The 26178-nt window shown below is 55.2% G+C and overlaps 9 protein-coding genes across 9 annotated transcripts; 3 read left to right on the plus strand and 6 right to left on the minus strand.

Moving 5' to 3' along the window:
- Positions 1 to 53: 53 nt before the first annotated feature.
- K489DRAFT_376340 (amidase signature enzyme) lies at positions 54 to 2370 on the minus strand. Its single transcript, XM_033603888.1, has one exon. The coding sequence runs from the start codon at positions 1974 to 1976 to the stop codon at positions 207 to 209; it is 1770 nt and encodes a 589-aa protein (XP_033462983.1). The 5' UTR covers positions 1977 to 2370; the 3' UTR covers positions 54 to 206.
- An 833-nt stretch (positions 2371 to 3203) lies between these two features.
- K489DRAFT_376342 (uncharacterized protein) lies at positions 3204 to 4263 on the plus strand. The gene has a single exon (XM_033603889.1). It carries the CDS (start codon positions 3492 to 3494, stop codon positions 4158 to 4160), a length of 669 nt encoding a protein of 222 aa, XP_033462984.1. The 5' UTR covers positions 3204 to 3491; the 3' UTR covers positions 4161 to 4263.
- A 1848-nt stretch (positions 4264 to 6111) lies between these two features.
- On the minus strand, positions 6112 to 6877 carry K489DRAFT_102456 (uncharacterized protein). Its single transcript, XM_033598842.1, has one exon. The coding sequence runs from the start codon at positions 6662 to 6664 to the stop codon at positions 6215 to 6217; it is 450 nt and encodes a 149-aa protein (XP_033462985.1). The 5' UTR covers positions 6665 to 6877; the 3' UTR covers positions 6112 to 6214.
- A 2375-nt stretch (positions 6878 to 9252) lies between these two features.
- K489DRAFT_367222 (uncharacterized protein) lies at positions 9253 to 10542 on the plus strand (the record flags this gene model as incomplete). Its single annotated transcript, XM_033602845.1, has 1 exon — positions 9253 to 10542. One exon carries the CDS (start codon positions 9253 to 9255, stop codon positions 10540 to 10542), a length of 1290 nt encoding a protein of 429 aa, XP_033462986.1.
- A 1172-nt stretch (positions 10543 to 11714) lies between these two features.
- Positions 11715 to 13288, minus strand: K489DRAFT_376346 (BUD32 protein kinase). Its single transcript, XM_033603890.1, has one exon. The coding sequence runs from the start codon at positions 12979 to 12981 to the stop codon at positions 12136 to 12138; it is 846 nt and encodes a 281-aa protein (XP_033462987.1). The 5' UTR covers positions 12982 to 13288; the 3' UTR covers positions 11715 to 12135.
- A 452-nt stretch (positions 13289 to 13740) lies between these two features.
- K489DRAFT_313593 (uncharacterized protein) lies at positions 13741 to 14679 on the plus strand (the record flags this gene model as incomplete). The annotated part of the gene is made up of 1 exon (XM_033600947.1): positions 13741 to 14679. The coding sequence occupies one exon, from the start codon at positions 13741 to 13743 to the stop codon at positions 14677 to 14679; it is 939 nt and encodes a 312-aa protein (XP_033462988.1).
- A 199-nt stretch (positions 14680 to 14878) lies between these two features.
- Positions 14879 to 16192, minus strand: K489DRAFT_311831 (Phosphotyrosyl phosphatase activator; the record flags this gene model as incomplete). Its single annotated transcript, XM_033600810.1, has 1 exon — positions 14879 to 16192. The coding sequence occupies one exon, from the start codon at positions 16190 to 16192 to the stop codon at positions 14879 to 14881; it is 1314 nt and encodes a 437-aa protein (XP_033462989.1).
- A 303-nt stretch (positions 16193 to 16495) lies between these two features.
- K489DRAFT_376349 (acid protease) lies at positions 16496 to 19266 on the minus strand. The gene is made up of 3 exons (XM_033603891.1): positions 18646 to 19266; positions 18452 to 18580; positions 16496 to 18380 (listed from the first exon to the last, which is right to left on the minus strand). The coding sequence occupies exons 1-3, from the start codon at positions 18839 to 18841 to the stop codon at positions 16876 to 16878; spliced, it is 1830 nt and encodes a 609-aa protein (XP_033462990.1). The 5' UTR covers positions 18842 to 19266; the 3' UTR covers positions 16496 to 16875.
- A 1629-nt stretch (positions 19267 to 20895) lies between these two features.
- K489DRAFT_312369 (uncharacterized protein) lies at positions 20896 to 21534 on the minus strand (the record flags this gene model as incomplete). The annotated part of the gene is made up of 1 exon (XM_033600856.1): positions 20896 to 21534. A coding segment is annotated over one exon (639 nt), but the record flags the coding sequence as incomplete, so codon positions are not given.
- Between the last annotated feature and the right edge of the window lie 4644 nt (positions 21535 to 26178).

Consider the following 26178-nt stretch of genomic DNA (forward strand, 5'->3'; position numbering starts at 1 on the left):
TCTCCCTGACATGGATGGGTGAGTGGGAGGGGGGGGGGGGGGGGGGGGGGGGGGGGGGGGAGAGGAAGTTAAATGACTTTCATTACGCTTGTGTTTTTTATCATTACTGCATCGTGTCTTGTACACACCTCGCACCTTTCACCATCCGGACCGTTCACAATTCACAAAACCTCGATGGCATAGTAACAAGTCTGTTGGACGGCCCATCAAGCCTTGGCGGTACCCGCCACCGCCGCCTTCAACGGGTCCACGAACACGCCCGGCAATTTCCGCGTGGTGGAATCGAGGTATTTCTCCAGCAGGTAGGCCGACTCGATCAGACTCTCCTCCGCACCCCACGCGCCGTGGAGGAGCAATCCGATCGGGACGTGACCCTCTCCCTGCAGAGGCGGGGCATATCCCACCGGCGAGCTGAGCGCCGGGACGCCCGTGAAGTTCGCCAACCACACATACTCCATGGACCGCAGCGACATGGTCGGGTCGCTGCAGCCGCTGACCAGGTCGCCCGGGTCCTTGATCGGCCAGCCCGCGGTGGGGCAGGTGGGCGTCGCGATGAGCATGCCCGGGTTCTCCGCCCAGAGGTGGCTGAGGTGCTCCATGAGCAGGGTGCGGAGCTTCTGGCCGAGCATCAGGTCGAGGGAACTCCCTTGCCTGCAGATCGAGAGGAGGATCTGGTTGGGCGCGGTCAGGTCTTTGATGTCGAGGACGGCGGTCGCGGCTTCGGAGAGGATGGTGAGGGCGTGGCAGGATTGCCCCTCGGCGAGATGGGGGATTTCGATCTCCTTGACGGTGTAGCCGTGCTCTCCCACCAGATGGTCGATTGCGGCCTGGCAGGCTTTCTTGACGTCCTCGTCGGCACGTTCGAACCACGCTCTGTAGATGCCGATGGTCTTGGGCGACGCCGCGGAGGTCGGAGTCGCAAACGGTGGGAAGAGGGATGAGTTGCCGTCCTTGGGGTCCGGGCGGCCGAGGATACGATAGGCCAGGTGCAAGTCGGAAACATTCGAGGCCATGGGGCCGTAGACGCCGGTGCTGGCGCAGATGTTGCGTGTCGGCAGGCCGGATATCCGGTCATGGCTGGGCTTGAGGCCGTAGATGCCACAGAAGCTGCTGGGCAGGCGAATACTGCCACCGCCGTCGGCACCCAGCGCGAAGGGCACGAGACCGCTGCTCACGGCATAGCCCGACCCGCCCGAAGAGCCGCCGGTGTAGTACTTGGAGTTGTGGGGGTTGAGCGGTGTACCGTGGTTGGGGTTGTTGTTGGTCGTGTCCATGCCGAGTTCATGCATGTTGGTGAGACCGATGATCACGGCGCCGGCATCGATGCACTGTTGGACACACCAAGCCGTCGCCCCGGCGGTGCCGTCGTTGGCGATCCAGTTCTTCTTGGTGCCGACGGTCATCTTGTAGCCCTGGACTTCAACTTGATCTTTGATGGCGATAGGGACGCCGTCGAGCGGGCCGAACGCTTTTCCGCTTTTATATCGTAGCGTTGAAGCCTCTGCCGCAGCCAAGACGTGATCCTTATTCACCTGAGTGAATGCGACTGCATGGCCCGACTTCTTCACGTCGGTTGTGCTGATCAATGCGATGAGAGCCTGGGCTACATCTGTCGGTGTTGTTGTGCCGCTGATGTAGGCATCGTGGTAGTCCTTGACCGTGACATATCGCGCAGCATCGCCGACCGGGCCTTCTTTCGATGACCACCGTTGAATGAAATCGGCCTCGCTTTCCTCGGTACCAGCGAGCTTGCGGTCCGGGATGACGGCAGGATTGTAACGCGCTTCGTAATGCTCCAGTGTTGAGCCGATGCGATGCACGTTCGTGAAGCCGGCTTGCTTGTAGAAGTACTGTGCAACAAAAGGCAGGTTCACCACGGCTGTGGCTGCTACGCGTAAGAATTGTCCACGCATGATCGGGATGACCTTGTTGTCCGAGGGATTGCTCAGCGCCTTGGTCTTCGCCGGAGTCGCCATCTCTGCAGATTTCCGCTTTGAAGATGCGAGAGGATCCTCGTCTGCTGCTTGAATAGTGGGACCTGGCGAGATCGTCACGAAGGTTTCCAAATGACACCCTGTTGTCGCGTCTCCGACTCGATGGCTGCTTTCCAATCAATGTACGTGGGTCAATCTTTTCAAAATCGTCCTTAAATTACGCTAAAAAATACGCATCCCATAACAGTGAGAATGGTTTCGAACGACGGTGCTGTTCAAACATCGGAAGCAAATACATCGCGCATCCGTCCCGGAATGAATCGCGCTCTCAAAGTCGTTGCGCTGGTACCTCGGCAGAAATGAAGTTCGTTCAATGCTTCTCTTTGGGTTCGAACTAGTAGCGGAGGTCTGGCCGAAGCCATCCAGGCAACCATTTACCAACGCCTGCAGAGCACGATTCCCTCCTCGACTGGTTTTTCCTGCCCGAATACAGTAACTGCTAAAACATCTAGTCGGAGTTATCGTGACGAAAGGAGCATAGGGTCGCGGAGGTGACCTATCTAGACATGTCTCACGTATAGCATACACCCAACCTGGCGTGTGGTTGACCGACGCCTAGCAGGCTTGATAACTTTACTTCGGCGGAAATGCGCCAACACGTTTTGCACTTGTCCTTCGCTGCAGCAAGCGGGCAATTCTTTACTGCGACGTCAGCTCCTTCCTCAATCGTTATTTCCATCTGAATTTGCTCTGCAATGTCGACGTACAAGTCAACGAGGTCTGTGTGATGCGAATGAACATGTCGACGACCGTGCACAGCCGAGTCTTACCCGTCTCAACAAGCGGAGTGGTTCGAATTTGGCCAGACGGCAACCAACAATCTTCGTCATGAAGATGACATGCTGGTCGTGCAGAGCCGAGAGAATCGGATGCTCGATCGATGTTGAAATAGCTGTTCCGTAAATCTGACATGTCCGGGCCTCGAACGAAAAAATTGCAACACATACTTGCCCTCCGGTTATCGTGTTCTCAAGTTTTGCCTACCAGTCAGCTCCTCGGGCCCGATATATTTGCATGGTGTTTGGGACGACGAGATTTGCCAATAGGCTCTACACCTGGCGATCAATTGTCTTGCGATCATTCAACCTTCTCGTTTGGGGTAGGTCCGAACACTCGAGCATCATGTTCATGGCGAGCATTAGCTAATACCATGGCGATCACAAGTGCCCTGGATCTCGGTAGATTGAAACTATGATTTTCGGTTTGCCGTTTCTCCGTCAAGTATCGAATCAGATTTACATGTACTCTTCCGTTCAAAGTTCCCACCGAAGTGATACATTGGGAGATGCGGCACGGTTGCGCGCCCCTTCCATCGAGGGATTCCGCGTCGACTGTGCCTCATCTCAAACATCGGTAAGCGGTCCCAAGGCTTCGAAGATCGTTTTCCATGCACGTAGCATTCGAATTCTGGGATCAGATCTCCAAGAGGACGTTATATGCGGACCATCACCGGATTTTTGAAGAGAAAATCAACCAAAATCAACCGCAGCCATCCTCATGGGCGCAATCAGAAATCCCGTCTTCTTCGAGTCATATCATCCCACTGAACCGAGCAGTCAAGCAGACGGCATACACATCGTTGAAGAACGACCAGCCACACATAGAAGAACCAAGCGAAATCTACCAAAGCTTCACTTGAACACTTCCAAGGCAGTACTGAACCTCGACCTTCGAGATCGCATCTACGAGGTGAATCCCGAGTGCATCCACCACGACACTCCCGATCGAGAGGAAACTAAGCACAGAATCCAGATCCCGTCCAAACAAATCATCATGTGGCCGAAACTCGCCGAGACGGTGCTCCTCTCAGCGACGATCAGCGTCCTCCTAGTCGAGTTATCCGGGGCTCGCTTGGTGCATGACAAATTCCTCGAGTTCCTGAGAACAGCGTTCGCCACGAGCGCGATGTTGATTCTCAGCGGCGAGATCAGAGGACACTGTCTCCGTCGTCGGCGGGAGTTGTTGTCTCTGGGATCTTCGTCCCATCATCCCGATCTTTCCGCCCATCATCGATGGCGGACGGTCGTGAAGGCGTTGGCGATCAGCATCTCCATGTTCGACTATTTCGCTTTTCCGGACTCGGGATGGGTTCCTAAGGAGCAGCGGTTTTGGAAGTCGATGCCTCTGTTGGCCAGTGCGGTCTTATCGCTGTATCTCCGGGACTGACAAACATGGGTGTCGCTAACCACCCCCGCGAAACTTGGACTGTAGATGTAACAAAATCGAAAGTTTCCCAATCATCAAATGGTCGAAGGAAGAGTTTCAAAGGGCACGTGTTTCCGTCGATCATTCCACCATCGCATGACGCAATTCTGCGGCACAGTCGCACCCATCTGTGCGGCAGGGAAAACCCCTTGCTCGCCGTATCGATGGATGTATGTAAGTTGAAAAAGATCCCTTTCCGCCACGCCCGAGCAGAAAATCCGAGACGTCCGAGACCTGGTCCACGCCGTGTCGTCAATCTCAAGGGATTACTGGAGAAAGAGAATAATCACCAAAGGTGTGCGATTTGAAACCCAAAAAGCCAGGATGGAGACCTATTCGCCAGAGAAAGGAGCACTTGACTCGGAAAATCTAGCGGATATTATTGTAAGATACACTCCGGATCGGCCTTTTCTAGGAATGGAAAATTCCCACGCAGTTCAAGGATAACAAACGGAATGTAGCCTGTTCGCCGCCGAAGTCGACCTTCTTGGTCGCTGTTGATGACCGTCTTCGTGACCAACACACTGCTTTACATGGCATTGGGGATACTTCGACGCTACGCAATCCCGATGAGTGAATGGACCTTTACGGCTCTGCAAATACTCGTCACATCGTCCGCAAACCTGTACATACAGTACGGCATGAGGGACCGGACGCCCTCGACACAGGGAGTGTAGCGCGCTCGTCGTGAACATCACCTCGAGTCCGCACAGAGATCCCGTCCATGCTGTGTGTGGATTGCAATGGGGGGGGGGGGCACTGCTATCGAGCTCTGACGGTCATCGCATTTCGCGTGGAGACTTGGTCTTGTATCTACCGCATCGATCAATCGTCAATTCAAGGGCGGAGGGGGTGGGGGAGAGAGAGAGATCGTCGGTCTTTCGTCAGCGTTCCGTATGACGAAGGTTGTGACACTGCGGCACAGTTCAACCGGGATCAAAGCGCAGTTCTCGCTCCTTCACTGTATGTACATGACGAGAAACGCCTCGCGTATTCTCTCTTCTGGTTTGACATAATAAAACACACCTCACCGAGATCGGCATCACCGGTGGTTTCAACACTCATCAGAATTCCTCTCTCTTTTTTTTTTGTTTCACTTTGCCTACGAGATGGAGAAAGCCACCACCACCACGACAGATGGACTTTCAAGGGACGACGACCCGACCACTCCACTGCTCATCAGAGCCGGAGTTTCCACGGGCACGGATGAGAAATCACCGTCCGAAGTGCAGGCCTGTACCACGGCAAGTCAACATCACACGCTCCCTCTCTCCCTCTCTCGTCGAGTCATGCATGAACAAACGAGGAAAAAGAAAGAAAAAATAACACATCTCCCTCAATTTACCAGCCTCGATCTCCATCCGGTATTACCACCACCAGCACCACCACCACCCCTATAGATTGGCGCCACGAACTTTACTGCCAAACACCCATCTTCGCCAATGCGGTGTTCACGGCCATATGGACCGGTCTACCCTACATCATCCCCATCGACAAACACCTCCACATGATGCTGATCCTCGCGTGGGCGGCATGTCTGGGATCGTTCGTGTTGTACATGAGACGGCAGAATAGGCTGCTCCGGGCTGGGAATCGCCCGGCGGACGCGCCGTGAGGCTCCAATGGGGCGGCCGTCAAGAGAGAGAGAGAGAGAGAGAAATACATTGCAAGTGCATGTGCCTACGCGTATGGGAAGATCCGGAATCGCGGTACGTTCGTGGGGAAGGAAACCCATCGATCTCTCGTCCACTGTGCAGGAAACGTGTGTGAACCGAAACGAATGGCCTCCCCGCGCGGCCGTGCCGTGACGCGACGCGACGCCCCGCGCAAGGAAGATTCGGCGGCGGCGGCGGTGGTGGTGGTGGGGTTATTATCACGCGCGTGGTGACATTCTGCGGGGGGCGGACCCATCTACTTCTGACCGGGACAGAGACGGGGCGCGCAAAAGAGCAAACTGCACACTCGTCCAGCCCAGTCCAGTTCGGCGCGGTATGGTCACTGTATACACCCATCGCCTAGGAGAAACTTCTTGTCCTTTCGTCGCGACAGGGACGGACGCGAATCGACGCTCTGGCCCTGCGCGCCGTCGCCTTGAAATTTTTGAATAATTCCCATGTATGTATGCTGGACCGGTGGGCGGGCGGCAGCGAGAGACCCCCCCCCCTTTTTTGCGTGACGACGCGCGCGCAACGACGACACGGTACAGTGCAGTACAGTTCAGTCCCAGTCCGTCCCAGCAGGCGCAGGCGCAGGCGGGGAGGATTTGCGCGCGCGCGCACGCCCAGGCAGGTGATGGAGGAGGAACCGGGCGTATGACGAAATGTGGGTAAATTCATGTGCCCTGTGATGCAGTCGTCGAGTCGACTGGTCGGCGACTGCTGGTGTTTCCTCTTTTTTTCCTTCCCGCGCGCATTACGGTCACGGGAGATCGATTGGGGCGGATCATCTCGATGGGTACTGGACATACCTGGTGCATGATGACGAATAATAACAATCAATGGGAATCGAAAGGACGGATCTTTTCATTGGATCTGAATGGCCCTCTCTATATCTTTTCCCTTCTCTTCCGGAGCGCGCGTTGGCGTTGGTGTATGTATCAGGGACGGGGCCGCCGGACTGGGCTGAAATCGAAAGAAAGATAGGGCGCGGCGGATAGAAAGGCTGAGAGACGGAGAGTGTGTGTGTGAGAGAGAGAGAGGGTTCGGGACTGGACTGGGCATTTTCCCTCTCTCTCTCTATCTGTCTCTCTCGGGGAACGGCGGCGATCCTCCCTCTGTGTGGTGTGGCGTCACAAGGTCAGTTGGCAGCCGGGACTTTTTTTTCTCTTGCTTGATGCTACCTTTACTACTGCTGTACATGCGAACCTTGAGAGGCAAAACCTACGTGCACGATGACAGAGACAGACAGATGGACAGACAGGGTAAATGCAGGAGGAGTAGTCGGCCGGGCGATCACCTGTGCAGTAGTCGACTCGAGTACCTGTGACTGTGGATGGTACGGTACGGGACATGTATGTACACACCTCGGAATGGGATGTAATTGGCTCTCTTCTTGTTCCCGTCTGTCCCATCTAATAACAATAAGCGGACAGCTGCTGGAGGAGGAGGAGGAGGAGGAAGAAGAAGAAGAGGAATGATCATCAATCATGTCCATCGGTTCCCACGAATGATGCTGAGATATGATGATGGGGTGAAGGGAAGCCTGGTGAGGGAGGAGGGATTTGACGTGGGCGGGATCCCCGGGTTACTGTATGATGATGAGCAGGGATGATCCTCCACTCGGACGCACAGCTGGAGACAGACAGAGACGCGCGTGTCTGATCTCTCGACCCTGCAGATCTCTTAGCGTGTCGGCGCCTTGGGGTAGTTGTTGTCGGGTGAGAGTGAGGGTGAGAGTGAGGGTGAGAGAGTGATATGATGTGATGTGATGTGATTCCCGCATCTCCTCACCACTCGAGGCGACATTCTGCGTAGAGACAGTATATTAGTGACGTGACTGCAGATGGTGGTGGTGATGATAGTGGTGGTAATAGTGGTGGTGGTGGTGGTTGATCATTTCCTGCACTGTGTCATCTGCTGTGGTGGTAACAGTGGTGGTGATGGTTATTAGCGGTGGTGGCGCGTCACGTCAGATCATCACCTGCCTGCATCTGCATCTGCATCGGTCTGTCTGTCTGTCATCGATCATTTCATAACCACCACCACCTGCATACATCCAGACAGACATCCAGACATACATCCAGACAGACATACGTATTATCACAGACGGATACTACTGCATGACCTGTCATCCGTCACCCGTCAGCCGTGCCCCGTCCGCCCATCGCCGTTCGCCGTCCGCCCGCCCCGCCCGCCCATCACGTTCCCACCATATATGTCTTGCCCGCCTTTGCCCGTCCCTGCCCGCCCGCCGAGAAGGAGGCACTCAATCCAAGATTCACGGCGTCTCTTCTCTTTTTTTTTCTTTCTTTTTTTTCTTCTTGGTCGTGCATAGAAGAGGGTGAATCTCACGTCGTGTCTTTCCCGACCGAGCAAGTCTCAGATCTTTGGGATTCGCCCGCGATTAGGCCCAGGTCTCGAACGTCCAAGGGTCAGACACAGCAGAGATCTGGATATATCTCCACAGTAGGCCGAGAGATGAAAGGTGAAACAGAAACAGGGCGCAGTCGAGGAACCAGGGGGGAAACAGGCCAGCGCGACCCCTCTTTTTCCCTTTTCCTCTTTTTCTCCTTCCCCGATCCAGGCGCGGTCGGAGGGTCATTTTCTTCAAGTCATTCGACTCCTGTTGTCACTGTATGCGGGACTGTACATACAATGTAATTCCAACGATTCCCGTCGTTGGAACAGCTTTGGCTCAGTTTTGGCCCGGCGTATCCATCAATCAATCATCGTCAGCCGCTCTCTCTCCCCTTCTCTCTACACCTATCAAACAGGTCGAATTCAATTCAATACGACCTTGGAATAATAAAACATGACCCTCCATACTCCATATCCATATCACCTATGACTCCCAACTCTTCCATCATCATCCCTCTTCCTCTGCCCAAAAGGCGCATGGTTTGAGCAAGAGCGACCGGTCAGATTTCTCATCATAACCACCACCGTCGACCAACACCATCACCACCACCGCCAACCAAAACCAACCCCCAAACCGACACTGGCCCATCGTACATACATTCCATACATCCGTCCGACTGTTCACCACCAACAGCTGTGCATATCGTCTCCGCCTGCTCTGACGTGTGATCGTTTCTTCTCCTTCCTCTTCTTTGTCGACCTATACCACCGCCGCCGCCGCCGCCGCCACCGTTACATACTACAACATCATCACCCGCCGGACGCGCATGCTTGCCCACTCTTCTCTCGACTCCACCACTAATCACCGTCGACGCGCGACAAACAACCACACGACCGCGCGTCCGCATCCGCATCACCCGACGACGTAGTGTGGTTCCCGCTCCTCTTGGCAGATCTCGTCTCTGTCTATCAGTTCTGCCGCTGTCACCACCACCACCATTTCCTCTTACTTATCTCCGCCGCCGCCGCCGCCGATCATGGCCAGCACTACCGAAATCAATTCTTCTTTTTCTTCCTCTTCTTCGCCACGCTCTTCTCTCGACCGACAACCTGCCGACCTTTCTCCGGTCTTGGCCGGTGATTCTTCCACATCAAATCGCTTCCTCTCTCCACCCCTGCCGCCGCTGAAAAAGACCCGACCTCCCACCGTCCGGCGCTGTACGGACCCTTCCACCTCCGAAATGGCTGCCACCATGTCCGCGACCGTCCACCACTCCGTCCGACCTTCCAGCAGCCACCGCAGTCGATCTCCCTTCTCCTCGGGACACTCTCGATCGCGCTCGACCGGGACCGCTGCGTCATACTCCGCTCCGTCGCAGACATCCTCCTTCTCCTCCTCTTCCGGCCCTGCGTTCCGCATGGCATCACGAGTCCCGGACTTCTCCAACGTCTCTACCGCGCCCTCATCGTCGCTATCCGGTCCCTCACGAGCACCAGCGCGTCAGCGATCACCCTTTCGCCCAGACGACAGCTTGTCTCCGCAACGGTGGTTTGAAGGGGGCATGAGTGGCAGCTCGAGCGGGATCCCCGCCATACAAGAGGACAGTGAATTACAATTGACGCCCAAAGTCCCCCTCTCATCATCCAGCAGCCACGCCGCCGCCGCCGCCGGTTCGACGGCCATGCCACCCCTCAACACCCTCGCCATCCGCTCCTCCTCCTCGTCCGCCGCGCCTCCCCGACGACGTCCCCACTCCCCGCTCCACAGCGCCGGCCTGATCGCCCACTCGCCGACCCTCGCGTCGACCATCCCGGAATCCCAACCCATCACGACCCCGCCCAACGGCTTCTCCTCGTCGTTCTCCTCCTCGGCCTCGTCGGCGGCGGCGGCGACATCCCCCTCCTGGCAGCGCTATACCGAGACCTACCCCTCCGGCCTGGTCCTCCACCACAGCGCGAGCACCTCCTCCTTCGGCAGCAGCATCCCGAGCTCGGCCACGCCGACCTCGCAACGCTCCCGCTCGCCCTCCATCTCCTCCCTCGAGACGATCGAGGACGCGCCGGACCTGGAATGCGCAGCCGTCGAGGCCGAACTGCGGCTCGCGGCGGAGCGCGCGGAGGCCGCCGCCGGCGAGGACGGCGAAGAGGGTTCCGGGGCGCCGCCGCCGACGACGCGGCGGTCGTTGGACAGCGGCGGGCCCCGGGGGTTCGGGTTCGGCGGCGGGCGCGGCGCCGCCTCGGCGCTGAGCCGCGAGCGCAAGAGATGGTCGGTGTGCGGAGGCGAGCGGAGGGCGGATCTGGACCTCGAGACGATCTACGAGGATTGAACTCGGCCTTGGGATCGCATCTGAGGAGGGAGCGGGGTTTCACGACGACGATTTTATGAGCGAGAAGATGGGAAGAAAAAAGCAATTATGGGTTAATAGAGGAGGAGGGAGGACCACGAGTGAGGATGACATGAGGTTTTTGTTTTCTTCCTTTCTCTCTTCCACCCTATGGACGTCGAACCCCGTCGGCCTCGACAGACGCCGGAACCCCGGACCCGGAAACAGGAAGCAGAACGGGAGGAGGGTGAGGATCAACAACCTCTCCTCGGAAGACCACACTGAAACCCCTCCCCTCCCCTCCGACAACCTCTCCGCCCCGCCCCCAAAAGAATATGTCGGCGCAGCAGCTCTTCGTTCGTCCCATCCATCCAGCTCCCGTCCCCTCGGGGGAGAAAAAAGGGAGTCTCTCCTCCATCCTCCTCCTCCTCATCATCAGGAAGAAAAGAAAAGACAAGGAAAGGAAAGGCAAGGAAAGAGAGGAAAAGTACCGAGGAGGTGTGTTTCACCCTTTCCCCCATCCCGGTGCTGAGAGGAGAGGAGAGGGAAAGCCTTGAACGGACGGCCCTTCTCTCTGCGGAATCTTTTCCCCCTCATCGTTATCGGTCGTCGTCGGTTTGCGGCGGGGGAGAGAGAGAAAAAAGAAGAGAAGAAAGAAAAGAGAGAAGGAGGAGTTGCGGAAGGAAAAACAAATCCGAAAACGAAAAAACACCAATATCGTTCGAGGGCGCGAGTGTGGATTCTCTCGGAGACTGCTTTGATTTTCTTTCCTTTCTTGTTTCTCCCACGGGACGATGGGAAGTCAGGGGTGGGGCGGGGCCGGTGGTTTCCGTGGAGGTTCTTCTCGTGGGCGGCTTTGGATTTTCCGGGTTCGTGTTTGTTGTGTTTTGGGTTTGGTGTTTTCTTTCACAAAATTGGCGTTTTCGGTGGGGAAAAGCTCCTACGGGAAGGGGCAGTCGTTATTGTTGTTGTTGTTGTTGTTGTTTTCTTCCGGGGTCGATTTGTTTCCCCCCAATAAAATGGATGGATGGATGGGATCGGGCGGATTAATTTACCTTTGTGCTCGCTGGATCCTATGGGAGTTGTTAGTCGTCGGCGGTTGATTGCTCTATCGCTCTATCGCTTAACTCCCCTTTGGGGGGGGGGGGAGAAAAAAGAAACGTCGTGGCTTGTTTATGGCTTGTGTTGCATGCTTCACTTACTTATGCCTATTCCTTATACCCTATACCTTATACCTTATACCATATACATTGTACCACATACCCTATACCCTATACCTCATACCTGCCAGCACACTCGGGAGAGAAATCCAGAGGCGCGAGAAATGAACGAAGTTGGTATTTCCTTTTCCTTCTTCAGTATGTGAGGCGTAAATGTGATGTGAGGGATCCAAAGCGATGTGAGCAGGAGAAATCCGGACGGGGGAAAGAAACCTTGGGGACAAGTCTCGATATGTGTGCGGGAGGAGGATCTTTTTTGGTTTCGGAGTTTTGTTCCTTTTCTATGATCATCCTGGATTTGCGAAAACTTTATCTCTGTCTCCCTCTCTCCCCTCTCTCCCCTCTCTCCCCTCTCTCCTATTCCCCCGCCTACTCTTCATCCCAACATACTCTTCTTCCTCCCTCTCATCCGGACCTCCTCCAGCTTCCTCAACGTCGCCTTCGCCCCTTTATAGCTCCCCTCATAGGCAGCGAGGACTTGCCCGAAGAGATGCTCTCGTCGGGGATGCGTGGACCCGAAAGCCCGTTCCAAGACGTAGAGGTCGACGGCTCGGTCTTCTTCGCTGACGGTCTGGGTCGCGAGGCCGAAATCGATGAGGATGACTTTGCCGCTCAGCGGCGATGATGATGAGGAGGGGGAGGGGGAGGATTGCAACATCATATTGCTCGTCGTCAGATCCCCATGCACGATCCCGGCCGTGTGGAGTCTCCCCACGATGCTCCCGATCCTGCCCAACAGACCCTTCAATTGCTCGTCGCCGTCCCCATCCCCATCGCGACTGTCGTCTCTGGAATCTTTCTCCCACCGTAGGATCCCCTCCTTGACGCTCCCCACCCCCTCGATCCACTCACTCGCCATCCACCCGCCCTCCCAGTCCATCGCATACACCGCCGGGACCGGGACCCCTTCCCGCCGGCATTTGACGAGCACGCGTGCTTCGGCCAGTAGGCGGGCCCGTGTGAGTCGCTTGTCGAGGGTGCTGTGGCGCCAGGGTTTGCTGGGACGGATCTTGAGGGCGGTCGGGAGGGAAGTATGCAGGAAGGTCGTTTTGTAGAGGTGCGCTTCGGCGCCTTGCGATATTAGCGTCATGGGAGTGGGACTCGAAGAAGTGAGGTTGAAGGGGGATGGGAGGGATGAGGGAGCCTTCTTGGTCGAGGGAATGGTGGTGGTTGATGGTGGTGGTGATGTTGTTGTTGGAGGAGCGGAGGGTTGTTCCACCATTTTTGCGGGTAGGAAAGTAAAGATTTCTGACGACTTCGTCTCTTGGCTGAGTTCTTTGTGTTTCTTTCTTTCTCGTGTTCGTTTTGTTGTTTCCAGTGACGGTATGGTTCCTGACGTGGAAATTCTCGTCGATGAAGAGGCACAATCTCAGATCTTGTTTGTACTCTATTGAGTATGTTTGATCATGTACTTGTCCAATCGGATGATTCTTCCTCTTCCAAGTTTAAAATGTCTTGTTTTGCAATTCGGGTTTCTTTTGATCGGGACGTGCAAACTCAGAGGTGGAATTCCTTATTCGATCAATGCGATGTCGTTGTTACAGTAGTAAAAGAGGGAGGGGTTACCATGTGAAGTTGATAGACTTTCTTATCGATAGGCAGTGGAGTACTGTACTATTCAACCATTCATTCTCACGGGGAGGAGATCTTCCACCTGGGACAACGTGAATGTTATCCATCTTCTCTTCCATATTCATCCTGTTTCAAATGAGACGGTCGCATCGAGTTGCTCGTATACCTCTCAGAGCGTTGGGAATATATTGTTTTCATCTTCATTCATGCCCAGTAAAACCATCATGAAGCAATCACACAGGCAATGACGTGGGTGGGCGGCCCAAGCTTGGCTGGCAAGAAATCCACCACGAACAACAACATCGTCACCAACATTTCCTCATTGAGAACCTTCATTACCACAACAACTACAAAATCGCTCGCCGAGCATCTCCTCGACGAACATTGCAACCACAGCCACGAGATCATCATGTCGAACCCATCCGTCCTCAATCGGCTCCTCACCCGCCTCGACCACACTCTCCTCGAGCCCGAACCCACCAACACCGTCCTCCACCAATCGCAATACGAGCGCAACCGCGTCGGCGCCCTGATCGAACACGCCCGCAGTCTCCACCTCACCCTCGAGCGCGAAGCAGCAGCCATCCGCGTGCAGTCGCAGCGACAACAGCAGCAGGCCGAACTCCAACGGCAGCGCGAGCACATCAAGACGCTCGCCGGCAAACTCCGGGAGATCTCACACGCAGCCGACGACGACGACGATGACAGCGATGATGAAAATCCCACAGGAGGAGAAGATGGCGATACTGACGGACGGGAGGACATCCTAGCAAACTACGCGCCCGCGCGAGCCGCGCACGCGAATTCCGGCCTCGAAGTCCAATCGTCGCTGAAAAGCTCCCAAGCACCACCACCACCACCGGCGCCGCCCTCGGAACTCCGCTCCCGACGGACCGACGCCTCCCCGAATCAGACAAACGCCTCCTCCTCATCAGCGACGAGCTCCGCGCGCGACAAGCTCTTCGCCGGCAGCGCCAGCCTCAAAGCCTCGACCACAACCGCAGAGGACACCAGCAACGTGCAGCGCACCGAGACGCTCATGTCGCACAACCGGCACGAACAGGAGGCGCTCACGGACGGCCTGCTGGGCCTGGCGCGCGCGCTGAAGGCGTCGTCGCAGGCCTTTGGCGCGTCGCTCGAGACGGAGAAGGAAGTCCTGGCGAGGGCGGAGCGCGGGTTGGATAAGAATTCGCGGGATATGGAGAGCGCCGGAACCAAGATGTCGACGTTGAGGAGGATGGCTGAGGGGAAGGGCTGGTTCGGGAGGTTGAAGCTGTATGGGTTTATTGGAGGGTTGTGGTTGGCGTGTTTCCTGTTGGTGTTTTTGGGGCCAAAGTTGAGGTTTTGAAAGGAGACGTTGAGAGGAAATGTGGAGAGAGAGAGAGGACGGTGTCATTATGGGAGAAATTTGAGGGGAGCGTTTGAACCCAAAGGTCATGGTCACGATTCAAGAAGGAGACGAAGAAAGAAAGAAAGAAAGAAAGCTTGGAGCCAAGAGGCATTTCGAATTCTCTTTCAGGGTACACAACTCTCCCGCCTCCTACTGATCAGTCAAAGGGGACTCGCCGTAATTCACTCCCCGCACCCGCCTTCCTCGCCTCGATCCTGGCCCCCACCGCACTCGGCACCTTGATCCCGCAGCAGTCGCCCCAGCTGTTCGCCACATGCTTATGCCTCATGCCGTCGACCGTGACCTCGACCTCGCCGACATCCTCCTCGGAGACCCGCTCGGCCGCGCCCTCGACGCTCATGCCCTCGGCCGCCGGCAGGAGCGACCCGAAGAGGAAATGTTGGGCGACGGGCAGCTTCCTGAGGACCTCGGCGAGGAACATGCGGCGCATGCCGGCCTCGACCTTGGACCAGGACTTCGCGGCCGAGATGTCGTCCAGCATGGGCGAGTGCCAGCGGAGCCCCTGCACGGTCTTGCTCGCGTTCACCCAGCCGACCTGGTCGAGGTAGAGGAAGTCCGGCGCGCACTCTTCCAGGACGAGGGCGCTGTGGATGCTCAGGGGCCGGAGGTGCGCGTGGTCGACGAGCTGGCTGGCGCCGAAGAGGAAGGGCAGGAATTGGTAGTCGTCCAGGCCCCAGACGCCGTGGGAGCCCGCCGGTTCGAGGTAGTATGTGCTCTGCACCGAGCGCATGAGTTGGAGGTAGCGAGGGAAGACGAGGAGGGCTATGGCCGGGAAGCTCGCGTCCGAGAGGATGGAGAGTTGTCGGAGACAGAGTAGCCAGAGGACGAAATTCAGTTCGTGACCGCTGCCATAATCGATCCGTGATCCGCTGCCAAAGGCGTTGGAGAGGTACACGGCAATCTCCTCTCGCGCCGAGGCATCCTGTACGCCGAGTCGTTGCTGCCAAGCCGGTAGAGCATTGTCGATGGCGGCGAGGAAGTCCCTGAATGCCGGGTTGCCAAAGCGCGAGCCGGTCTCGAGAGGGGGGCAGCGCTGGAGGCAGCCGTCGGCCTCGTCGAGGATCGTCAAGAGGAGTTGAATCGTAGGGTCTTCTGCGGCGGACGACTTCTTCGCTTGACTGACGGTCATTCCCCGCACGGAGTCTGATAGTGTGAAAACGAAGCCCACGATGAGATCGTACGCGGGAGACGCGAGGAAGACTTCATGGTCGTTTTGAGAGAGGATCCGTCTTCGGGGAACGATAAACTTGTGATCTTTGAGGGATGGCGGTGGAGGGAGCGCAGGAGTCGGCGGCGGAGGCGGTTGTGACTGCTCCTTGGAGTTAGATGTGTCGTTGGTTTGGTCGGCGGGATCTCGTCGTCGGCGAGGTGTGAGTTTGGGGAGTCGCTTGGAGAGATCTGGCGGATGTGGCGAGGTCTGTTGTTGTCCCTCTGCGACAATGGCCGGCATTTTCCGTCTGTTCGAATCGAGCTGATTGCCTAAATAATTGATATGGAATTCAGGTTTGACTTGGTCGGCAGTAAGCGTGTGTTGCTTGGTGGTCGTGTGATTTATAATGGACTGAGCAGGTGATATTCTTGTTGTTGGCATGCCTGGTAGTGAGTGAGCATAGAAGGTGGGGCGAAGAGGGCTCTCTTTAGTCATCAAGGTTGTGCACGAAAGTCCTCCAGAGAATCGTCATTCACGGAGAGGATTCCGTTCACAATTCATTCTACTCTCGCCAATGTGAAAAAAGAGATGAGATCGTACGAAGAGATCTTTGCAACAGATGTTATCCAATTGATCAATTCTACATCTGCGATTCGCTCAGTAGCAAAGGCGGATTCATCAGATAGATATCTACAAATTTCAATAAATCCCAGCTAAATTTTTCCTCCTCCTAAGATAAACGTTCAAACAGGATGACGACAAGAGAACACATATGTCTTTCCTTTCCAAACCACCAACGCCGGCGCTATCCATCATTCAAGCTCAGGAAAAAGGTAAAAGGAACAAGTCGGAAGAAAGAGGGAAAGTCCAGTAGTGTCGGGTCCCGTGACGATCGAAAGCCAAAAGCAGGGGGGGTATTAAAAAAACAATTCGGAAGTCCACAAACGGCACACACACACCGGATCGAAAAGGGTCGTTCAACCTCAATACTTGATATCCCTCCCGGGCTGCGGCGCAGGCATCTCGTGGACATCCGACCCCGGCATTTCATAAATCGTGTCGTGGCCGGGCATTTCCGCCGCGGGCGAGACCAATTTGCCGCCGGGGGCGTAATACTCGCCACCGGCATCCATCTCCGAATAACCCGTCTTGCCTGCGTTGAGGGCCTCGAGTTCCTGCGCCTTGACGCGCTCGGCGGCCGTCATCTCGTGGATGGGTTCGCCGGCCAGTTCGTCTCCGCCATTCTTGCTCGCGGCGTAGTAGGTCCCGTCTGGCTTGACGGAGTCGGCGCTGAGTTCGGCTTTGGCGTCGCCGAAACCGTGGTTGGCGGCGTCGAGCTCGGCGGTGCGTTTCTTCTCCGCGTTGCGTCGTCTTCGGAGGAACCAGATCAACAGGCCAATCAAGGCGACAGCGGCGACGATTCCGATGATGATGCCCGCAATGGCGCCGGCGGAGATTCCTGAGCTGCCACTGGAGATGGAGGATCCGATGAAAGAGCCTTCGGACGTGGCGTTGACGCGGCGGATGGTGCCGATCAGAGGGGTGTTGACTTTATTGATATCCCAGGAACAGGGCGCAACGGTGAAATTGCCGCGGTCGTAGTCAGCGATGAGATAAGCTTCCTGGAGGAAAGTCCGACCAAGGACATATTGGGTGCTGTTCACTGCACGGCGAAGCGGGAAGTACGGTGTTGAATTGGCGACAAGCGGAAATTGCGCAGTCAGATCGAAGGCACCATATGGAAGGACAATGTTGACGGATTTGCCGCCTTGAGTTCCAGCGATAGTGAAAGTCACATTGGCGTTGCGTTGGAGGAGCGAAGTGTGAAGTGTGCTGTTGACGAGATACAGTCCAGATGTTGAATCGTATGTGATACCAAATGCTTGCTCGAATGCCGTGCATGCACTCGTCGGCAACCAAAGTTGGGCAACAGTCGAGTCGATGAACATGGTAATCGCACCGCCTGGCAGAAGATTCGAGGGTGATCCTGAATCGGTCGTGATACTCTGCACGACAATGGACAGGTCCTTGCCGATGTCGCCGAACATTGGAAAAGAAACACCTGTAGGCGTGAAGCGGTTCAAGTCGTAACCACCCAAGGTCAAAGATCCATACACTGCGTTTAGTCGGTATTGATTGCCGGCCGTGTATCCGTATGATGTTGAAGGAATGGTATTGTTGGCAGATAACACGCTCAAGAATGAGGTCTGCGGGGTGATGTAATTTGTGAAGTTGGTAGGATACGGGCTCAAGCCGAAGATGCCGACCCAAAAGTCAGAAGGGTTGTAAGCGAAGACGACTGTATGTTGAACCGACGGCCCATCCTGTCCGTTCAACCCGAGCTTGACCGTGTCGTAGCCCGCGTTGGCCGAAAAACTGTATCCGAGAGGCTCTTCGATACGGGTGCCGTAAATGCTGTTGGGTTGCCATGTGAATGATGCTGTGGTGTTAAAGACACCACCTCGGGAATTTTGACAACCCGAACCATCTGGAAAGAGGAAAACCTCGGTCAGTCCATCGGTGCTCACTGAAATGCATTCGCGCGCAAGTTGGACTCACAAATATCAGGGCATCCAGTACCCGCAGCGACAGCAAGCACGCTGGTCACCGAGGTGCCTACCATCATGCGTACGCTCTGGATATATTGCCTCTCTCCAATTTGCACAAAGAAATCACTCCATGGTCCATCTATGACACGCGCACGTCAGCATTCGCACAGCGCGCAACATCCGGCCTGTCTCGCGAGAATTTACCGTTGCCTTCCCAGTATTGACTTGGCGGAATGCTGATCGCTGAAGGTGTGGCTGTCGAACTCTGTCTCTTTTCTAGATTTGACGGGGCTGAATATGATGATGTAGATAATAAACCGGCAGAAGCGAGCGGCGCAAACGATAAGGTGGTAAAGATGGCGGCCGCGGCGGCGCCGGCCAAGCTGGTATGTGCCTTCATTGGCGATACTCGTGCGGCGTCCTCTATGCTGGTTCCAATCTGTGTTCCAATGCGACGACCGCGACGCTGTGGATGTTCGTCGCTTTCCAAATGGTAATTCGAGAGTCGTTCGTAACCAATGGAAAATGGCAACGGACGGCGTAAATTATATGTCCAAGCTGCGATTGTCGGGTTGGTGCGCACACGCGCGCACACACACTGGTTCCTGGCCGAAGATGGGTCGGCGGTGATGATGCTGGATCACAGAGGAAGAATGGTGGGACGTTGATGAGAAGAGACCGACCAACAGCCAAGAGGAAGACGAATTGCGCAAGCGAATGGTCGGCACCGGAGGAGGACGGCACGCCTAAAGACGTGGAGAGCAGGGCGCGAGTGTGCGCGAGCAGTGAGCGAGAGAGAGAGACGGCGTGCTTGCTTGCTCTTGCTACTACATACACTACAGCACTGGGGCGATAGAGTAGTACTTCCAAGGTTTAGCGTGCAGAAGTAAGAATGGATGGACCTGGGACCCCAACACACAGAGCGTCGTCTCGTTTGACTCCAGACCGAAACTCTATTTTCCTTGTCCGCATATCAGCTTATTACTACGCGGACGTTGGTCCTCGCCTCCAACTGCGTCCTCTCATTGGCTTATGATATGTCAACTCTCTACCAGATCGTTCATCATTCTCGCAGTGCTGTGAAAGCAACATATACCGTATGTAGTACTTAATCACTGTCGAGGAGGACTCGAGCAATGTCGCCAGCATACATACACTCCACACGTACAGCGCAGCACAGTACCCGTATGTCCATACATGCAAGCCCTTCAGCTTGATACAGTAGGTATGGAGAGGGAATACGAGGGGTTCCCACGCTACGGCAGCCTCTCCCCGAATTGCAGTGAAACGGTGGAGGAGCGGCAGACGTCACCGCAGTCTCGTATAATCATTTTCCGGTGTGGTCCAGAGAGACATATGACGAAATCTGTCTGTGAAGCATCCCGAGGTCGTATACGGGACAATCAGTATATCTCACGATCATCGCACAAAGTACTGCATCATGTTGTCTGTCAATCAGCCTCGTCCAAGAACGCCTCTCTAGGCAAAGCCATGGCACCAAGCGATGGGTGGCGCCCACAAGTCCCGAGTCGGGATTTTCTATTAATAATTCACTGTGTAGTGTGAAATCATGCGCAAGAAATGGTGGGAAACCATCACGCAAAGTTTGTGCGATTTATATTCTGTCCATTCTTTCATCTCTCTACAATTGTCTTCTCCTACCATATCTATACAGCTTCACGATACATTCGTGGACCGTACGCAACGACTACAATGTCATACAAGCACAGGGAAGAAACTCCCAAGAATTAATTTATGATTGAACCAGACCCATTTGATTTCCATTTCGACAATCACTATCTTCAATCGTCGTTCCTCATAATCCATATCACACATGCCGTCTTCGTTGTCGTGTCCATCGTCGTCGTCTTCATTGTCGTCATTTGTCGTGCATAAATTCCCCGTCCATCTATCCTTCCAGTCCATTCATCCGGCATTAAAATCATCGGATCTTGTCATCTCCCGGTCCAAAAAAAATCCCATCGAACGCCTTCGCTGCAGTCGTATGTTGCGAGAAAAAAATGAAAAAAGAGGAAAAGGGATATCAAAAAGGAGACGGCTCTCAGTCTCCCTTCTTCTCCTCTCCCTTGAGATATAGGCACAGTCGAAGAATGCCAGCCAGCCAGTCAAGCTCAAATGAAGCGGTACAATCTCCAGGTGTACCCTTTCTTACTTACCTCTTCCTCTCTTTTCTGCATCCTTGCTTTCTCTTTCCTTGTCGTCGTCAATCAAATAAAAACAGAGAGGGTATCGAATCTTCGGCGAAAAAAAACCACACGCTTGCCCGAAAACGCCATCCAGGGGTATCTGAAAGAGATAGAAAAAAAAATGGAAAAGAAGAAAATCCACTCGGAACTTCCACATTCCCGAACCCTCACACATCATACTTACCCTCTCAAGCATCATCACTCAATTGTCATCTTCCTCTTCCCTCTCTTTCTCCCTCTTCTCAACTCAATGGTTCCTCGGCGCATTCACCCACCCCGTCAACCGATTCGCGATATCGCTCGCGTACGAAAGCGTACAGCAACCGGCATCCAGGTCACCCGTGGGATCAATGCTGCCGCCATTGTACATTCTCGCTGCACGGTACCAACGGCTATGGTCGTCCTTGCCCTGCTTCTGCATGATCTGGACGAGGCCGTCGCCCGAGGCAGTACCCATGACACCGTCCTCGATCATCTGCCTGATATCCTCTGCCGGACAGGGGATCTTGACTTGGCCGTCGCCGATGACGCCGGGGAGGGCGAGGTTTGCGCTGTTGGTGTTACAGCTACCCGTGCCGTTGTGGCTTTGCATGAGACCCGGGTTGTAGACGGAGTATTGCGTGGTGATGACGCGGACGCAGCCGGTGGACTCTTGCATGACGATGGCGAGGAGGAAGCGCGAGTCGATGCCGGTCTTGGCGGAGGTGGCTTCGATCGCGGATTTCAGATCGGCGTTTTCTTCGGGCGTGTTGTCTGCCACACCCCATTGTGCGCAGGAAGCTTCCATGTTGGGCAGGTTGGCTTGCCACATGGTGTTGAAGTCGACCCATTCGTCCATGGTCGGCCAGCCGGCGGCGATGGTTCCGTTGCCGGAATACGTGTGGTAGACATCTTGTGTGTTGGTCAAAGTTGACGTTGGCTCCGTGTATGACGAGGTTGAAGTCGCGGTCGAATTACCGCCGTTGGCCGAAGCTGCCGCCACAGCGCCAGTCGCAATGATTGTACTTCCTGAACTGTAGGCCGATGGTACCGCGGCTGCTGCTGACGTCGGTGTAGAGTTGAATGTCAAGGTGGTCTGAATCGTCACGAGCTCTGCAGCTAACCCTGCTGACGTTGCGTTACCAGCTGAGGCTGACCCACTCGGAGAGGCACTCAATGTAGTAGTCTTGGCAGCTAGACCAGCGTGAGAAGTCGTGTTTCGAGCTGCTGCTGCTACGGTCTGAACAGTGGCAGCCGCATTGACCACCGATGTTGCCAGCGTTCGGATCGTCCAAAATTGGGATGAGGAGCTGCTGTTAGCTGCATTGGCGGATTGCGCGGCTTGAGCAAGCGTCTTCGACACTGTATGGTTTCCCTGCGCGGAAGCCACAGAGGCGTGGGTAATAGCCGTAGTTTGATTGCTTGCAACACCAGCTTGTGTATGCTCACTGGACGAATTGGCATGATGCGTCGACGTTGCAGTAAGAGATGCTCGTGTGGTGGTAGCATTAGCAGCGCCGGCGGATATGACCAGTGAGGCACGAGACGGGCTCGGGGTCGAGCTGGCAGTTGCGAACAGCGTCAAGTTCGAAAGAGCTGCCTGTGCCTTGGCCGTGGGATCGAGCGTGGACACGGTTGGGATGTCAGGCACGATGGACGAGCCGCTTCCTGCTGCAGTCTCGGTTGCGTTCAGACTTCCATACATCGGTGAAGTTGCAGAGGCCGGCATGGCGTCAGTCACTGCGGCAGCCGACATGGTCGCATTGTAGGCCGAGGGGGTCTCTGCAGACGAACCATGGATGCTCGGGTGAGTGCCGTTCTGTTGGAATCCTGGTGGTCCAGCTGCAGGCTCAATTCCTCCTGGTGATGCGTAGTTGCAAGTCTGCACACAATAGGCAAAGCCGTTCATCATCTTGGCGCAACTAGGCGATTCTACCGCAGGGTTCCAGCGCATGAACGTGTCCACAGAGATGCCTTCTCGCATGGCAATGGAAGCACATGCGTCGTTTTGAATGGCCACGTACCATTTCGCACAACCAGTGACAACACCAGCCTGAACCTGTGCCGGAGGCGCCACTCCACACACGCTCTGAGAAGCTACATTGCCGTAATTAGTTACGGCATAGGATATTCCGCGCTTCTGTAGCGTTCTGGCGACCACGGGTGAGGGGGTGGCAGAGCTCTGTGTATCCCAGGTAGTGGCTGTCCAATTTGTCAAGTTGGATGCGAATCTTGCTGCACTGGCCGTCGACGACGAATTATCAATGTGGCCCCAGGCGCCGCCGAAGAAAGATGAATTCGTGCAGGATGTGCTTGACCACACATCACTTGCAGCTCCGGGGGTGGACAATGGAGCAGCAGTGATGGTGGCTGAGCCCGAGATTGAAAGTGGCACGGGAGAAGCTGCAAAGATTCCTGAGGTAGTCGGCACTGAGGAGGAAACTAGAGATGCTGCAAAAGCCGCCGCCGAAGTGGTCGAATTGCTACCCTGCGTCGACTTTGTAGACTCAATCTGCGATCCCACCGATGCTTCCGAGATTGTTAAGGCACCTCTAGTGTCAGATGCGGTTCCATCTGCAGCAGTTGCCTTTGCCGCAGACGTGCTTGGTGTACCCGTGATGGTGGCAGCAGCTGATGCCGCGAGGTTTGTCCCGTTGATAGAGGCTGTAGTGGTCGGTACCACCTCCGCGCCTTTAGCTGCAATGCTACCCGTTGCCGATACAGTACCAGCCAGGGTTGAGCTTGTGCTGTTCACAACAGCGGCTTCACCAGAGGTCAATGTCATAGACGTGCTCGAGGTTTCCGTAGCAGCGGAAGCAGCGACAGCCCCTTGCGCGCTGGTCGCCGCTGCTTGGCTGATTGGAATAGGCGTAGCCTTGCCACTCGTGCTGGAAGCCGACGTAAGATTTGCGACCAAAGCGCCCTGCGCACTCGTGGCTGTCACAGTGGTCGAGCTCGTATTCAAGGTGAGCGCATGAGCAACAGATGCCTGTGTGACATTGGCAGTGGTAGGCGATACCGAGGCACTCGCGTTCCGCGCAACAGTCTCCGCGACCGGCGCCGAGCTCAATGCGCTGAGAGCTGCCTGAGCGCTTGTCGCCAAGGAGATTGTAGTGCTGGCGTTCGAGGCCACGGTTTCGAGGCCTGTAGCGGCCGATCCCAAAGTCACTGACGTTGATGTCGCATTGTTAGCAGCTGCTCCTGAAGTCACTGCAGTCGAAGTTGCATTGCTTGCGGCAGCGGCTGCTCCTAGAGTCACCGTCGCGGAGGTCGCATTAGTGGCGGCCGCTCCCAAAGTTACCGAAGTCGATGTCGTATTCGCAGCGGCTGCTCCTAGAGTGACTGCAGTAGAAGTAGCGCTGGTGGCGGCTGCTCCTGAAGTCAATGCGGCAGACGTTGCATTGGAGGCGACTAGTGTTTCATTCCCAGCAGAAGCCGTGGACGAAACGCTCACAGCTTCCGATGCGAGCAGGGTCTCGCTGGTAGCCGAGGCAGCAGCAGTGACGGAAGTCGTCAGCGTGACATTTACGAACTCCGTGGCCACTTGCGCCAGGGTCGCGAATGGGGTCGATTCGGTCGTGTTCGACGCTGCTTGGGCATTGGTGGTGGTCAAAGGAGTCGGTGTAACAGTCGCAACGCTTGCAGCTCCCTGTCCGATGGTGGGTAGGACAAGGTTTGGAGTGGTTGTTGCAGCTACTGCGCCTTGCGCATGGGTCGAGATGGATTCGGCAGAGGTAAGGCTCGATGTGCTGACAGCCGCCTGAGCGTTGGTCGAAGCAGAGATTGACAGCGGAGCTCCGAACGCTGCAAAGGAGGTTGACGACGTTGCGGGTGTGCTAGTAGGCGAGCTCAGTGCAGCTGCGCTCACCGCGCCCTGAGCTTTGGTGGTCCTCGATGAAGCAGTGTTGATAGGGATAGGGACGGGCGAATTCGCAGCTGCAGATGTGGCAGCCACCGTCGCAGATGCTAGCGTGCCTGCAAAAATACCCTCCGGACCTTTGGTGACCTCAATAGAATGCATCTGAGTCGATGTGACAGTACCATGCAGGTACGTCATCGTCGTGGTGAATGTGAAGGTCATGACTTGCTCGTTAGCATTGAGGAACAACGACTGGTTGACGGCGGCAGACGCTTCACTAATCACAGGTTTATCTCCAAATTTCGGGGGAGTATTGTTTGTCCCATCACTGTTGGTGGTGTTGACAGCAAAGATTTGTGGTCGGCAGATATGGTAGGCGGCAAGGATGTCTTCGCACTCGATGGAGTCTGAACGCAGTCCGAATTCATATGTCGATAAAGTAACGAAGTAAGTTGATGCAATCTCGCCACATTGCTTGCCTGGAGTACGATTAGCTCTGTCTTCGGTTGCCTGGTTGAGCGAATTTTCATGACCCACCACTATCCGGTTGATAGCTAACAGTGCAGATGGCTGCCACGCCTGCATTGGTTGGCACACTGATACCTGTAGAAGTCAAAGTTATCCCAGGCAATGAGGTTCTCTTTACTTGACGATCTATAGGGGGGAGTTGATGGAATGGCTTTGATGATACATGATGTGCGAGTGAAGCCACACAAATGATCTGCAGATCGTCAGCAAAGTTGAACTCATATCAATTCTTAGAGATCGACGTACCTTAGGGAGAAGCATATCAGCTTCAGCAGCGACTGGTCAGCCAGTCAGGGCAATAAGGACCTTGATTGGCCGTGACGGGTAGTTCGCTGCCGTTTTGCAGATAGCTTGAGTGGGATGGAGTTGATGCGGGATGTGCACCAATGTTACGAGGAGAAACTTGGGGAGTACTTAGCTTGTCAATGTTCGTTAGGGATTCACCGTCTTGATTTTCGGTCTTGGTTGTTCGAGGCAGAACAAACAAGTACAGTTGTGGCAAGGTAGATCGTCTGTGGAAGCTTGATAGCAAGTTGGCGTGAGGATTAGCACTCGTCACGAAGGTTTGAGTGGATAGATGATAGACAAGATGTCAATGGAAGAAGATTTTCAAGTAGAGCGAAGCACCACTTGGTATCGTGTGAAATTGTGGGAGGTAGAGGATGAGTTGTGGTTTGATCTTTCTGCAGGAGCACGAGTGAGATTCCTTATAGATGACTTGCAGCAATTGCACATGTAGATACTCTGTTGATGAGCGCAACCCATGTTGCCCAGAGAACAGAACGGTCGGTAGAGCAGCGGCGATACCGTGGGAGATGCATGACGATCATTATGTGTGAACGTGGAGAGTTGACCTGCAGGTCCAGCAATCCTCTGGCAGGTCGGGTGAACGTGGATTCCTCGGAGATTTCCCGCTTCGTGGACGTGAGGCTTGGTTGCTAGGATTGACAGACGTTTCACAACGTCACCTCATGTACAGCACCGCAACTGCGAACGTCTTCGGATGTGAGGAACCCTGGATCGTTCAACGGGGTACTGTTGCACATCAGCACAAGATAATGACTCGACAATTGTAGAGTTGTGCAGCACTGAGTGTCCAGCACATCGACTATCAGACGCGTGAAGTCATCAGAAGAATTTTGATGTTAGAGACTTCGCTGTTGC

The sequence above is a fragment of the Dissoconium aciculare genome (assembly GCF_010015565.1).
Source record: "Dissoconium aciculare CBS 342.82 unplaced genomic scaffold K489scaffold_2, whole genome shotgun sequence".
NCBI lineage: Eukaryota > Fungi > Ascomycota > Dothideomycetes > Mycosphaerellales > Dissoconiaceae > Dissoconium > Dissoconium aciculare.

What these genes read in the sequence shown, in the direction of transcription:
- K489DRAFT_376340 (XM_033603888.1), bottom strand. Translation starts at nt 1,976, where the DNA reads ATGGCGACTCCGGCGAAGACCAAGGCGCTGAGCAATCCCTCGGACAAC.
- K489DRAFT_376342 (XM_033603889.1), top strand. Translation starts at nt 3,492, where the DNA reads ATGGGCGCAATCAGAAATCCCGTCTTCTTCGAGTCATATCATCCCACT.
- K489DRAFT_102456 (XM_033598842.1), bottom strand. Translation starts at nt 6,664, where the DNA reads ATGTCCAGTACCCATCGAGATGATCCGCCCCAATCGATCTCCCGTGAC.
- K489DRAFT_376346 (XM_033603890.1), bottom strand. Translation starts at nt 12,981, where the DNA reads ATGGTGGAACAACCCTCCGCTCCTCCAACAACAACATCACCACCACCA.
- K489DRAFT_376349 (XM_033603891.1), bottom strand. Translation starts at nt 18,841, where the DNA reads ATGAAGGCACATACCAGCTTGGCCGGCGCCGCCGCGGCCGCCATCTTT. An exon ending in TCAATACTGGGAAGGCAACG is followed by an intron (nt 18,581 to 18,645) that starts GTAAATTCTCGC and finishes CGCGTGTCATAG; the next exon opens with ATGGACCATGGAGTGATTTC. An exon ending in TACTGGATGCCCTGATATTT is followed by an intron (nt 18,381 to 18,451) that starts GTGAGTCCAACT and finishes TCCTCTTTCCAG; the next exon opens with ATGGTTCGGGTTGTCAAAAT.